Raw genomic sequence first — 14,850 nt, 5'->3', positions numbered from 1 at the left:
CCTCTCCCTCTCCCTCTCCCTCTCCCTCTCCCTCCTCCTCCCCTTCCCCCTCCCCTCCCCCTCCCCCTCTCCCTCCCCCTCTCCCTCTCCCTCTCCCTCTCTGTAACTCTACCTTTCAAATAGATAAATAATCCTAAAAGGGGAAATGTATTACTTTATAGCATGAGAGGAGCAGAGGCTGGTTTCACAGTTGGTTAACTCAGGAGCTCTGTGTTATCAGAGCAGTTCTTTTCATCTGTCATTTGCAACGTCAGTTGGTCAGCCATGCGCTCCCTCATGGCCTCAGAATGGTTGCCAACCACTAGGCATCATGATCTCTTCCAGTTATAACAGCTGACACTCAGCTGAGGGTCAGTCAGCATTCTAAGCCCTTAGGAGCCGTCTGCGAAGTATTTTAATCTGCACAGAGACTGGGAGGCAGCTGCTCTTATCGGTCCTGCTTTACAGAGAGGGACACTGAAGCTGGGAGAGTTAAAAGTCACTTGCACAAAATCGCACAGTTAAGAAGTGGTAGGGCTAGGATTTGAACCTGGGCAGCTGGTTTTTAGAGCTGTAGCAACGGCCAAAAGAAAGCCTGGAGGTTGGTGGCAGCATGCGCTTTGAACTAAGGGTCCCAGGCTTCTCCCCTCTGCTTGTTCCAAGCTGTGTTTCCAAGGCTTTCTGGCACGAAGATGATCTGGCAAAGCTGGGGAGCCCTGGCTTCGTCCGATCTCCGCTGTGCTCTGATCAGACCTCGAACCCGAGCCCTCTGGCGAGGCTGCTTCCAACAGTGCCGCTCCCCTTGCAGCACACCGGACTCGGGCAGCTGGGCTCCGCTGAGACTCTGCGGAAGAGAATGGTACTTCGCAGTGGAACTTGGTCTGCGTGTCCAGCCCTGGGTTCGGTTGTCCAGCGGTGCTGTCCATGGCCATGGGCGCAGAGGCCTCCCGATGGCCTCTGAGAGCTGCTCCTGGTGTTGGGTGTGGGGGAAGGCTTGCAGCTGGGTGGGACGCCTGACTTCAGCTGCATTTGGGAAATGATTGGTGCTCTTGGGCAGGTGCTAACTCACCTCTCACCAAGCTCATTCCATTTGGGGTAGAATAAAAAAAACTCGTCCCCAGATCTGTGTTGTGGCATAGTGGGTAAAGCCACAGCCTGCGACGCTGGCATCCCCTATGGGCGCTGGTTCGGGTCTTGGCTGCTCCACTTCTGATCCAGCTCCCTGCTAGTGGCCTGGGAAAGTACAGGAAGGTGGTCCAAATCCTTGGGCCCCTGTACCCAGGTGGGAGACCTGGAAGAAGCTCCTGGCTCCTAGATTTGGCTTGGCCCAGCCGTGGCCATTGTGGTCATCTGTGGAGTGAACCAGCAGATGGAAGCTTGCTCGCTCTCTCTCTCTCTCTCTCTGCCTCTCCAGCTCTGTGTAACTTTCAAATAAATAAATCTTTTTAAAAAATCTCCTATTTTTCCTTGTTTTATCTTAATTGATTTTTCTTTCACTTAAAAAATCATTTATTTATGTGAGAAGCAGAGAGGCAAGAGAGACATAGACAGGGAGAGCGCCCGTTTGCTGGTTGCTCCCCAAACACCCTCCAACCGCCAGGGTTCAGCCGGGCTGCGCGAGGCTGGGGGCCCAGAACCCAATCCAGGTCTCTCTTGTGGGTGACAGGAGTGCAAGCACTTGAGCCGCCACTGCTGCCTCCCAGGTTAGCAGGTGTTGAGCCCGGGTGCTGCAGCTGGGGTGCCAGTGTTTTCTTGGTGTCTCAACCACGAGGCTGTATGCCCCCCACGCTCACTCTTTTGTTTAAACAGAGCTTGGGGGACAGGGCCTTCCCGGGGCTGGCAGGGATCGAGAGCAGAATCTTCCCCTTCCCGCCCCACAAGTGCAAGACGCTTGCAACAGAAAGGAAAAGCGATTTTCCGGGATCTGCGCGGTCCGCAGAGGAGAAATCCCCACCTCATTGTCCCGCCCCAGAAACGGACAGGTGTCTGATTTGTCTCCCCGCCCCCTCTTTTGGGGAGTGTCTCCAGCTATACACATCAGGACCCAAGGGAGCTGTGGGGGTGCTGGGCGGGGAGGGAGGCGAGGTCAAGGCTGAGATGGGATTGGAGAACACCCCCTCTAGTGACAGCTTCATCATGGTTAGTTCAGAGAGTCGTTCTGTGCCAGCGGGAGCTGGGAGGCAGCCAGGCCCTCAGCCGAGGGAGTCCCCAGGGATCCTGCCAAGGCTGGGTGCCCCCCTGTCTGAGTCACGGGACCTGGGGAAGGCGGTGAGCTGAGGCAGGGGCCGGGGTGCCTCCCACCCACTCTGCTGTCCCAGGCCCATCCCGAGCGGGCCTCAACGAATGCCATGTGGGTCTCTCTCTGCTCCTGACTGGGTGCCCCCAGGGCAGGGACCTCATCTGCTGTTTCACTGCTGTGTCCCCGCCCGGCTCAGGAGGCCTTCATCACACACGGGCCAAACAAGCGTCTCGCCGTGGGTGTGTAGCCCACCAGCATCCCCTCCCCCATGAGCGCCTGCCCTTTGTTGCTTTGCTTCCTTTTGCAGTCTTGCATGGCCCCAGTGCCCAGCGCGTAGCAGGTGCTTGTGCCAGGCACTCTGTGCAACACCACGGTTCCCTCCCCATCTTTTTTTTTTTTTTTTTTTTAACGATTTATTCTATTTATTTGAAAGACAGAGTTACAGAGAGAGGTAGAGACAAAGAAAGGTCTTCCATCTGCTGGTTCACTCCCCAGGTGGCCACAACAGCTGGAGCTGCACTGATCCAAAGCCAGGAGCCAGGAGCTTCTTCCAGGTCTCCCACGTGGGTGCAGGGGCCCAGGCACTTGGGCCATTCTCCACTGCTTTCCCAGGCCACAGCAGAGAGCCGGATTGGAAGTGCAGCAGCCGGGACTGGAAGTGGCGCCCATATAGGATGCTGGGGCTGCAGGCCAGGGCTTTAACTCACTGTGCCACAGCGCTGCCCCCCACCCCCCATATCAGACCTCAAGTTGTTCAGACAGCTGTGTCCCCAGGGAATGAAGCACGACTATGCAAAGTCAACGGCGGCCTACTCAGGACCTGTTCAGGACCACACGGAAACAGGGAGAGAAGACAGTCCCCTCTGTCCTCTTCTTTCCCACTTCGGAGCTGCTGTGTGAGATGATGGTGTTGTCTCAGCAGCCGTCTTGTGACTGAGAGGCCCCGAACCTTGAGAGAGGAAGGGAGGGTCCCAGGTGCTTTGATTCCTTGAACAAGCCTCGGGGCCTTGTTGCCGGATAGACCCGGGCCTCTCATCCTGAGCCACCTCTTGCAGCTGCAGCATACTTGTGACTTCAGCTCCCGGTGCAGGGACTTCAACAAACAAGAGGCTTCATTCACCAAGCGCTGCCCGCCCACAAGCTCCACGCGTTGTCCAGGAGGCACTCAGGAATCCTGCGGCCACCGAGACCCTGGTGTCAGCTCCCCAGGTCACAGATGAGGCAGAGGCACCGAGAGCCTAGGCGGTGGGCTCGAAGTCCCCTCCCGTCTCAGTGCCATCCTCCCTGGGGACCGGCAAGGAGGGGGGGATGTCTCAGAGGGATTTGAGGGAGCGAGGGAGTGGGCTACGTGGGCTTGGTTCAGAAATGCACAACATTTGTAGTGTTTCTGCCGCTGTGCGCCAGTTCCTGGGGGAAGCGTGGGGACCTGTGTGTGTGTGTGGGATCTAATTCCTCCCTGATCATCATTTGCTGCGCACCTACTATGTGCCAGCTCTCAGGTACTTTACGTCTATCAGTGGCTCTCAACCAGGGGCACTCCTGGCTCTGGGTGGGGGGCATTCAGCAAGGTCTAGAGATGTTTCTCGGTTCTTGCAGTTGGGCAGGGGGTGCTGCTGGCATTTCGTGGGTGCCGGATGCTGCTCCATACCCTGCAGTCCACAGCACGGCCCCCCCATGAAGAATGATCTGACCCCCAAGTGTGCATTAGGCTTGCTCTCACAAAGATGCCCATTGCTACAGGTTAGACGACTGAGGCTCAGAGAAGGGAATTGATTTGGCCAAAGTCACCTGGGTTTGGTGCTGGGACACAAATGCAAGCCTGTTTCCTTCTGTGATCACGATGCCCCTTGATGCCCTCCCCGTTTGGCACACCGGATTGCTGGTTTGCTCCCTAGTTGGCTCCAACAGCCAGAGCTGCGCTGATCCAAAGACAGGATGGGAGCTTCTTCCTGGTCTCCCATGTGGGTGCAGGGGCCCAAGCACTTGGGTCATCTTCTACTGCTTTCCCAGGCCACAGCAGAGAGCTGGACCGGAAGAGGAGCAGCCGGGACTAGAACTGACGCCCATATGGGATGCCGGCACTGCAGGTGGAGGATTAACCTACTGTGCCACAGCACCGGCCTCTGGGTTGCTTTACTTAAAAAGACATTTTCATTTATTTATTTTTGTTTCATTTGAAAGGCAGAGAGACAGATATGAGATCCACTGGTTCACTCCCCTAAAGTCCTCACACAGCGGGGGCCAGCCCAGGGCCAAAGCCAGGAACCTGGAACTCCATCTGGGTCTCCCATGTAGCAGACACGGACCCAGGACCTGAACCGCCACCTGCTGCGTCCCAGGGGGTGCATCAACAGTAAGTTGGATCGGAAGTGGAGCAGCCCAGACTCGAGCCAGGCCCTCTGACGTGGGATGCAGACATCTGGAGTGGTGACGAAACTCCCAAGCCAAATGCCTGCCCCAGGATTAACTTCAAGACAAGCAGCCGAGGCTCAGGGCGGCGCCGTGTCCAGCCAGAGCTCACCGGGCAGAGCCTCCCCAGGGACCTCGACAGAAGGACCCACTCCACCCCCCAGTCTGACAGGGTCACATCTTTTGTACCCTGCCTAGGAGGTCCCCTTGAGGCCCAGGTCAAACCCCACCTTGCCTGTGACCCCCAACGGCACCACGCTGAGAGAGCTGGGAGGGCAGAAGCCACAGCCCAGCAGGCACCTGCAGTCTTTACCCAGAAGTCCCTGGGAGAGCAATCACGCTCCTGCCCAAGAGGGGATTCCAGCCTGGAGGGGGATGTTGGTGAGTCAGGAAATCCATCGCACAGACAGCCCAACCCAGTGCCGACAGGGGCCAGGCCAGGGGGGCATTTCACACATGCAAAAGCAATAAATAAGGGCGCTGTTCCAAGGACTTTCCATCGACCCAGGAGTCGGCTCGCTCCCGCTATTAGGCCCATTGCACCGAGGGTCTGCGGGCAAGGAAACCAGCTGGAGTTCCCCGAGGGAGCAAAGGAGCTGGGATCTGAATCTCACCTTCCAGTCCCGTGCTCCAAGGCACGTGAGGACATCTGCCCAGCCCTTCCAGGCCCAAGGCCACACAGATCAGCTGGACCGGAGGCCCTGTCCAGGGTGGTGGGGGATGGGCACTGGCCGAGGGCTAAGCGGCCCGCAGCAGGTCACGCTTCCCCTGGGAACGCCACAACAGAGCTCAGGGTCACGGGGCAAGTTCTAAAACACAGGGAAAAAGGAGAAAGACTCAGGAAAGGGGAACTGAAGAGAGCCTGCGCCAGCCACACACACTCCTTCCCAAGGTCGCGGCAGCGCCCGGGGGCACCCGTGGGCCCGGGAGTCCCGCGGCGGCGGCGGCACCGGGGGCGCGCGCGGCGGGGCGGCCAGACTGCGTGCGTGTGGCTGCGCGCGGCGGGTGTCGCGTGTGCCGGGTGGGAGTGGCATAGCCCGCGGCGGCGTGGGGAGGGGCCGCCACGCGTCCCGGCACCGACTGGGAGCGCGGGCGCGCGCGCGCGTGGCCTCCCTCGGGCCCTCCGGAGGGGGTCCGGCCCGAGCTCCAGGGACACCCCCGCGCGAACGCGCCGAGCGCCGCCGCGCCTCCCGGGGCGCCTGGTGCGCGCGCCGAGCGCCTCTGCGGCCGAGCGCGGCGTGGCACTTGGCAGACGCTCCCTTGGCGGCGGCGGGCCCCGCCGTCCGGGAGCCCCGAGGGCCGGCCCCCTTCGCCCCGCGCCCAGCCTCCGCGCGCTGCCCCCGCCCCCGGCCCCGGCGCCCGCCCCCAGTCCCGCCCGCCGCCGCTCCGCCGGGCCAGCTGCTGCGCCCGGCTGCCGGCGCGCCCCGTCCGGGATGGGGCGCCTGGACGCCTGAGTCGCCGCGGTTCGGCGCGACCTCCGCGCGGGGGGGAAGGGGCCGCGCTAGCATGGAGGCGCTCGGCGGCAGCGAGCCCAGCGGCGACGGAGCCGGGGATGGTGCCCACCAGGACCCCAGGGGCCCCGGCGCCGCTGCGCCCGGCTCCGGCCCCGGCCCCTGCGCGGCCGCCCGGGAGTCCGAGCGCCAGCTGCGCCTCCGCCTGTGCGTCCTCAACGAGATCCTGGGCACCGAGCGGGACTACGTGGGCACCTTGCGCTTCCTGCAGTCGGTGAGTGTGGCCGGGGCGCGCGGGGCAGCTGGCCCCCCACAACCTGTGGCCGCTGGCCCTCTCGGGGTGGGGGGCGTCTGGGGAGCCGCCCCCGGGGGCGCCCCGCCGGGCGCGCAGGGAACGGGGGCGCCCCGGGCTTCTTCGGAGTTGCGCCGTCGCCTCCTGCCCGTGGGTCTCCGGCCCTCGCCCCCCGACCCCCCGCGCGCTGCTGCCCTTTTGTCTTTTTCTTCCCCTCCCCGCCTTTCAAATAGTTTTAAAATTAGTTACATCCGCGAGGCGGGGGCTCCGGGACCCGGGCGCCCGGAGCTTTCGCTGCTGCGTCTTCTTGCCGCTGGCGCCTTGGCCGCCGGGTGCACCTCGCCGGCTCCTGGGGGTGGGGGGCGCAGAGCCCGCCCGGGATGGGCAGAGCCGCAGGGTGGGACCCCGCAGCCCGCCCGCCCGCCCGCCGCGCACACGCCGGCGCCTGAGCCCGGTTTCCGACTCAGACTGGGGCGGTGTAGACACCCCCCCCCCCCCCCATCTCCAAGTCGCAAAACCACAGCCTCGGCCTTTGTGAAACCGCAACCGTGTGCGGGGCGCCGGGCGTGCGCCCTTAGCAGGTGTGGACCGCGGGGTGGAGGCGTTTTCTGGTCTGCAGGGCGCAGGGGTTCCGCGCAGAGAGGCGCAGTGACTGGCCCAGGGGCGCGCCGCTGGCCAGGTGCGGCTGCTGGGCGGGGAACAGGGCAGCCCCAGGCCGTGCCTGCGCCGGTGCGGAGCCGTGGTTCTTTTCTCTCCTAATTCTGCGAGGGGGAGGGAGGGGGCCGCTCCTCTCTCTCCTAGGAAGTGAGAAAAGTGGCCGGGGGTGGGGGTGGGGGTGGGGGTGGGGCGGGGTGGGCGGGCCCGGGTGGAAGTTAGAGACGGCGGCTGCTTTCATGTCCGTGCCTCCTGCTGCCTCCTCCTTTACTTCCCTTCTTTGCTCCGGGGAAGTCTGGATCCTGGTGCAGGATGGGCTGGTGCCACCGGAGCTCGCAGGTCCCGCTGGGGTCCGCCTCGCGGGGCTCCCCTCGGCTGGGAGAGGGCCGGGTTCCAACTCCAGAGCCCTTCACCCTGTGAAATGAGGGGTGTGTGTGGAGGGGGAGGGGCGCGTGCAGAGGCTTTGAAAACCGTTTGGCCCAGCGACCCTTCGACAACAGCCTGGGAGAATAAGGCCGGGCTGGCTGTCTTTCCCGGCGCTTCCCCTCTCACAGTTCACAAAAGCGTCCGCTGGCCTTGGGTGCAGAGAGCCCTGTGGCTCTGAGCAGTGGGGGACCCTCGGGGAGCTCCTCGCTCCCCTGCCCAGCCACAACCTGCTCCTCTTCGGCCGCAGAAGAAACAGGAAACACGGGCGATTTTCGTATTAAGGGGGGGGGGGATGTCCGGCCCTGTCTCCCCCACACCCTGGGCCCTGGGCGGTGCTGGGGTGAACCAGTTTCAGCTCCCCGTGTCAAGGCGGGGAGAGGAAGCCAGGATAATGGAAATTGATTACTGTCAACCACTCTTATTAAAGAAATAAGAAAAAAAAAGTCTCTTCTTCCACGGTGCCCTGGGTGCTTTGAGTCTGCCAAGTTGGGTGAGTTTTTGTTGCCGATGGGGAGGGGGCGGCTGTGAGTCCACGGTGACACCGGTCTCGTAGGGACCTTGCCGCTGCGTCCACCTGGGTTTCGCCACCTGTGCACTCCGGGAGGGGCGCCCATGCTTCCTGCCTGCCATGTCTGGTGTGTCCACACACTGGTACCAGAAAGGACTGGCTGTGTAACCTGAGCAGCTGGACCTCCCCTGGAGCCGCAGGAGTCCTCTTGCCCCCTGCCCCGGAAGGAGGTTTTTTTTTTTTTTTTTTTTTTAAACCGGGGGCTTAGCGCTTCAGGAACTGCTTATTACCGTGGCTTCTCCCCGGCTGCTGCCGGCAGGTTCTGATTCTCCTCCATCTTCCCACCCTCTGTCCCCAGGCTGGTACTAGCTCGGGGATTTCCCCCGGCCTCCTGTCCAAGAACGCACGGTAATCCCTCGCTGCCGTTCATGGCATGGGCAGAGACGGGTCTGGCCCCTGGTGGGAGCTGGACCGCTGGGGTAGGCTGGGGTCCTGCCCCCATGGAGGGGACAGTCTCCTGAGGGTGGCAAAGTGCTGTTAGAAACGCAGCGCTAGCTACAGGCTGGGCCCTGGAGCCGGACTGCCTGGGCCCGGTCCTTGGACTTGGGGCCTTGCCCATGAGGCTTTTCCTTCCTGAGCCTTGCCGTCCCCATCTGGGAAGTGAGGGGAGATAATAGACCTTAGTTAGCAAGCTTTTAAAGAGGATCAGAGAGCGCTTTTCATTGATATAACGCATTCGGAACGGTGCCTGGTGAGCAGTAGGTGTAGCAAGACTAGTCATTGTTAATTACTGTCACGTGATCATTGTAGTATGGGGTTCTAGCTTCCAGGGAGCAGGGGTGATCAGGGAGGGCTGCCTGGAGGAAGTGAGGGCAGAAAAGAGGATAGGGCTCTGCGTAGGTTTCCTTTTGGCTCTCTAAGCTCTGGCCACAGGAACCAGTGGTTTTCATCTGTTCCAGGCCTGGGGCTTTGGGTTGCTCCAGAACCTCCCCAGCTGGTCTCCAGGGCCTCCGTGAGGGGTGCTTTGTGTGTGCTGAAGGCTCTCCCTTGTGTTGCCGTATCGGTCTCCAGTGACAGCGCCGAGGCTGTGGTGCCCGGTGGCCAGGGCCGCCTGGCGCTGTGGGTCCCCACGTTTAAAGGCCGCGGCGTGGAGAGCGGTTCTGGGAGCGCTGGGCGGGGCTGGGCAGCGGTGGCGCACTGTCCTCCTGCTGTCAAAGTGCCTGGCGGAGCCAGCACCCGTGGTTTCTGCGGTGATGGGTGCTGGCATCACCCCTCGGACAGATCATGTCAGCCGCACTGACCCCAGAACCCGCATCTCCCAGGCTGCCTCTGGCATCTAAACTAGGGGCCGGGCACGTGGCACAGGACTTGGAACCCCGGCTCTGCGACCCTTGACCTTCACCCGTGCTTCCTCCCGTTACTTCCCCTCCGCTTCTGCTGTTCCCCCTTACCCAGAGCGGGCCGGGCTGCGGCGAGCGGCGTGGCCAGGCCGCCGGGGTCTTCCTCCACGCAGCTGTCTGTTCATGGGTGGAGGTGGTGTGGGGCCGGTGTTCATGGCCTGGCCTTACTCGCCGGCGATGGCCGTGACCCTGGGCAGCTCCCCCGCCTGCTCTTTCCCGTCTGTGCAATGGGTGTAGTGCTGCCGCGTCAGGAAGCGTGGACGAGCCTGAGGCTGAAGCTCTCAGGACGGTGCCAGCCACGTCGTAGGTGCTCAGGGTGCGACCATGGGGAGGGGGCAGAGAAGATTGCCTTTCGGGGGTTCGGAGACCCCTCCTTAAGGAGGAGGCCACGCGAGCCCTGGGCCACCTGCCTCTTGGTTGGGTTGGTTCAGAACCCCGGTGATGGGGGGTGGACAGAGAGGAAGACCCCATCTGGGTGAACAGAGAGACCCTTGGTGGGGAATCCATCCACAGCCGCTGAGGCAGAGGACAAAGCCCTGTGACTCCCAGCAGCCAGAGCGCTCTGCCCTGGGCGGGGGGCCAGTGTCTCTGAAGAGAGAATCATGGGTCGAGACCTCGCAGATGGGAGGAGACCCAAGTTCCCCTTCTCATTGGGCGCTGCTCGCCAGAACTGTGCTTTTGTGCCATGACGGTGGTTTCTTTTCCTTCTTTTTTTTTTTTTTAAAATAAATCCTCTTATTTATTTATTTGAGAGGTAGAGTTACAGACAGACAGAGGGAGAGACAGAGAGAGAGGTCCTCTATCCGCTGGTTCACTCCCCAGATGGCTGCAATGGCCAGAGCTGAGCTGATCCAAAACCAGGAGCCAGGAGCTTCTTCCGGGTCTCCCACGTGGGTGCAGGGGCCCAAGCACTTGGTCCATCTTCTACTGCTTTCCCAGGCTGTAGCAGAGAGCTGGATTGGAAGTAGAGCAGCCGGGACTAGAACCGGCGCCCATATGGGATGCGGGTGCCACAGGTGGAGGCTTAGTGGACTGTCGCAGCGTTGGCTGCGATGATTTATTTATTTCCTTTTCTTTTTAAAAGAGATTCTGGACTCCCGGTCTCACTCCAGGGAGGCGTGCCAGGGTGCTGGGGGTTGGGAGCACAGTTTGGATTCCAAAGCCATTGAGACAGAGTGACCGAGCTGGTGACGTTAGCAAGCACATGTAGCACAGTTCTGCTTTTGGAAAACGAGCAGGCAGCACGGGGCCGGGAGCTTGCAGAGCAGGCTGCCGGGTGTGTATCTGGCGGAGAAAAACCAGCGGGAATACAAGCGAGGAGAAGGATGCAGCAGTGCTGCCTGGGAACCCTGGGAAGATACGCGCACGTGTGGCTGTAGGAACAGGGGATACCAGGGGCCGGAGCTGTGGCACAGCGGGTTAAGCCGCCCCTTGGCGACACCATCATCCGTATCGGAGAGCTGGTGTGAGTCCAGCCGCTCCGCTTCTGACTCAGCTCCCTGCTGGTGCACCTGGGAAGGCAGCAGAAGATGGCCCACGTGCTTGGGCCCCTGCACCCACAGGGGAGAATGCCAAGTTTCTGGCCCAGACTTGATGTTGTGGAGGGCATCTGGGGAGTGACCCAGGGGATGGGCGGTCTCTCTGTCTGACTTGCAAATCAATCCGTCTTTAAAAGAACCCACCAACAGAGAGCACTGCATTTGCAGCATGGCTGTTGGGTAAGCGCGGCTGTAGTCACGCTTGGTAACGCGCAGTGCAGGCCCCGTGTGAAGCCCGCCCTGTGTATGCACTGGGAAGCGGCAGGTGTGCTTGTGCCTCCCAGTTTCCGAATGAAACAGAGACAATGAGAGGCCAGGCTGTGTCCTGAGATGGCGCGGCCTGCCAGAGCTGCCCTGGGACCCGGCGAGCGGAGCTGCTTGGCCTTGACCGTTACCGCGCCCTGGAGCGGCTCCGAGCAGCACTGTGCTCATGGGCTGAACGCCACCTCCGTGAGGCCTCCGGGCTGTGCGGGTAGGCGAGAACGAGGCCAAAAGGCCCCAAGTTCCTGCACTTGAGGATGCAGGGGGCCTGGCCCCCTGGTGCCAGGCCGAGCATCATCGGGAAGTTGGCAGAAGCCTTGTGGGGATCAAAGCCTGAGCGTCCGCAGGCTGACGTGGCCCTGCCTTGTGCGTGGTGACGGAGCTCCGGGTGCAGTCCGGTAGCCGGCTTTCCCAGGGTGCAGGTGTTGCTGAGCACCTGCTGTATGCTCCAGGCAGCCTTCTAGGCTGTGAGAATGTGGCCATCATCGGGGCAGAGGGGACCCTCGTCCTCAGAAGAAGGTCGGCGCGAGGGGACGAGGGGATGCTGGGCCACAGGCATGTGAATGAGCTGTTCTACTAGGAGCACCCTGGGGGCCCATTCATGATTCTTCTGGGTTCATCTGTCACTTTTGGAAGCCAGAAGCACGGTGGAGGCCCAGGTCCCTGGATTTTGAACAATGTCCCGACGTCAAGCAGGGAGCCGCAGACCTGGGGGCCGCACCCTCAGGCACAGATCCCTGTGGTCTCAGCAAGGGGCCTGCTGGCGTTCTGACCGCCCGGCCACTCGGATTTTTGTGACTTCTTTCATTTCTTCCAACAGATACAGGCTCTGCGGCCGGAGGCGTGGTGGGAGCCGGGCTGAGCCTGGAGCCAGCGTGCCGGGTCCCGCCAGCTTCGTTCCTGGGGCCAGGGCACAGTCAGAGCCCATCGTGCCCAGAGTTAGGAGACACAGAGGGTGCAGGCGAGCCAGGGGCATCATGGGGTCTTCGTATTGCCAGGGGGCCATGCAGAGAGGGCTCGGGTGGTCCACGGCCCTCTCTGGGGACCTGTGTCTCAGCCAGGTCAAAAGTTCCCCCCAAAAGGTGTTTTGGGCGCTAGCAGCCGACATGGGGCAGATCCCCACCGTGGCCTCCACCATGAGCACTGTTGTGTTGGGGATTGGTCTCTCTCTGAGCCTTGGGGCATAGCACGGAGTAGCACAGGGAATCCAGGTGTGTGCGTGCGTGGAATTAGCATGATAGGGTTTGCTCTTTTCACATGGTTGTGTGGCTGGGGTTTCTCTCTCTCTCTCTCTCTCTCTCTCTCTCACACACACACACACACGCACACGCACACGCACACGCACAAATGCACACACGCGGGTCATGGTTAAGAGCACAGACCCTAGACCCCAGTGGCCTGGGTTCTGATTCCAGCCCTGCCCTGTGTGACCTTCGGCGTGTCCTTGGTCTCTTAGAGCCGGGACGGGGAGGGTCGTAGCCCTGCGGGGTCGCTGGGCCCTGCGGCCCTGCGTGGGTTTTTCAGTTTGTTTTTCTGAGCTCCTGCAGGACCACGAGGAGTCTGCCCGCCTCTGTTGTTGCTGTTTGGACACTCAGTCTCTGTTCACCTGCCTGCCTCCTTTCCCAGGGTGGGACCTGGACGTGACCCCTCGATCCTGGCCGAGGGTGGGCTACAGCAGACTGGGGGCGGCGGGGCCATCGGCCACCAGGACCTGTGGCCGTGCTCTTCCCCGTTGCTAGCGAGGGTGGGCAGCTTCCGTGAGGAGCACGGATGGGCTCAGAGCGAGCGGCGGGCCGTGGAAACTTCTATTCGTTCCCTCACTCACTTACCCAGTGATGGACAGAAAGGTTCAGCCGCCACCTGTGCCACCAACATCCCATACCAGAGCTCTGGTTCGAGTCCTGGCTGCTGCGCTTCCTATCTGGCTTCCTGCTCACGCGCCTGCGAAGGCAGAGACCCCGATGGAGCTCCTGGCTCCTGGCTCGTGCCTGGCCCAGCCCTGGCTGTTGTAGGCATCTGGGGAGTGAACCAGTGGATGGAAGAGCACCCCTCCCCCAACCTTTCCCTCCCTCTCTTGTTCACTCTGCCTTTCAAATAAATAAATAAATGAAGCCTTTAGTAAAAAGCACGTGTTACTTCAAAAAACTCACTTAAAAGTGGACATTGGGCACCTACTGTGGGCCAAGCATTGTGTGCTCTGTGCCGCACGTGGCTGGAACAAGATGGACACGGTCCTTGCCGTCATCAGATCCTCAGACAGTGCAGGAAGATCACGTGGAAGTGACCAGAGCCGTCAGCTTAGTGATGTTTGCCGAGGCCCTGGAGTGTGTCTGGTCTCAGCCAAGTGCTGCGTGCTCAGGACCTCTCGGGCGGGGAGCAGCTGTCCTGACACGGGGAGACGAGGGCCCAGAGAGACTGAGTGACCTGCTCCAGGTGGCAGGGGTGGAGGCATCCCCTCCAGGTGAGGTGGTCAAGGCAGACCCCTGTGGGAGGGGGTGCTCTGCTGAGTCCTGAGGGGAGAAGGAGTCGGCCATGAAAGGGGTGAGAGGAGTGTAGGAGTGCGTTCCAGGCAGCAGGAGCAGCATGTGCAAAGGCCCCGGGGCAGGGCCGTGCTTGGCTTGTTTGAGGACCAAGGTGACTGGAGCGGGCAGCAGGGGAGCTGAGGTTGGTGTGGTTGGTGGGCGTGAGGCTGTGCTGGTCTCCTGTGCACAGTGAGTGGTGGGGACTTTACTCCTGATGGTGGGAGGAGCCCCAGATTGCCAGCAGGGGTGTGGAATGGTCCAGTTGCTGGTTGGAAAGCTGGGACCACAGAGCTGCCTCCTGCCCCCAGGAGGGAGTGGCCACATGTTCCCCTCCCCCCAGGCTGATCCCCTGCCTGCCTCCTATGGACTGAGCGCCCCCACGGGCTGGTTCTGTCCCCTGTCTGGGTTCTGTCTCCTGCTTCCCTCTGGGTACTGTCACTGTATGGCCAGGACAGGCTCCTGGAGGGTTCAGCGGGGCTGACCACACCCAGAGAGGCTGTGGGCCCTGTTTCTGGCCAGGGTGTGGCTGCGATGGTATGAGATGGGCCCCTGCTTCCTGTGGCAGAGGGAGGCGCCCCTTGTTTTCTGTTCAGGAAGCTAATTTGCATGATTACAAACTGCGTGGTGGGACCCGGGACTCCACCCTCCCACAGAGCCGTCCCAGCAGCTCTCGCTGTGCAGGTGAGTGTTCGGGCCCACCTGGCAGGTGAGGAAGTGGCCCTACGACCCAGCTGGGACGGGGCCGGGAGCACCCAGGCCTCTCTGCTGTCGCCTTGCCTCCCACGTTCTGTCCTCCATGGGCCCCGAGGGGCTTCTGTTCATTGAGTGAAGGTCAAGGCTTTGGGGTGGCCTAGAGCATCCTGCCAGGTCTGGCTCTGTGGCTGTTCTCATCCTCGCCCCCCTTAGAAAAACAGTTTATTGATCGAAAGGCAGAGGAGAGAGTGAGAGTGAGAGAGGAGAATGCTTCCATTCGCTGGTTCACTCCCCAGTCTGCCACAGCTGGGCCGGGGGCTTGGAACTTCATCCCCATCTCCCATGTGGGTGGCAGGGACCGAACTATCTGAGCCATCACTGAGCCTCCCAAAACTGCACCCACAGAAGGGTGGATCAGACACAGAGGAGCTGGGGCTCGAACCCGGCACTCTGATGTGGTCTGGTTACAGAGAGAGGG

At 61.5% G+C, this 14,850-nt stretch overlaps 1 protein-coding gene across 1 annotated transcript in view; it reads left to right on the top strand.

The window, feature by feature from the left end:
- The first annotated feature begins 6,123 nt into the window (after window positions 1–6,123).
- The window catches only part of PREX1 (phosphatidylinositol-3,4,5-trisphosphate dependent Rac exchange factor 1), a 162,961-nt gene continuing 154,234 nt past the window's right edge, over window positions 6,124–14,850 (top strand). The window contains exon 1 of the mRNA XM_062204324.1: window positions 6,124–6,352. Coding sequence (XP_062060308.1) covers window positions 6,134–6,352 — 219 coding nt within the window. The 5' untranslated portion in view covers window positions 6,124–6,133. The remainder of the gene's footprint in view (window positions 6,353–14,850) is intronic.

Source organism: Lepus europaeus, chromosome 10 (assembly GCF_033115175.1).
Source record: "Lepus europaeus isolate LE1 chromosome 10, mLepTim1.pri, whole genome shotgun sequence".
Classification (NCBI taxonomy): domain Eukaryota; kingdom Metazoa; phylum Chordata; class Mammalia; order Lagomorpha; family Leporidae; genus Lepus; species Lepus europaeus.
This window is presented reverse-complemented; position numbering and strand designations above follow the sequence as displayed.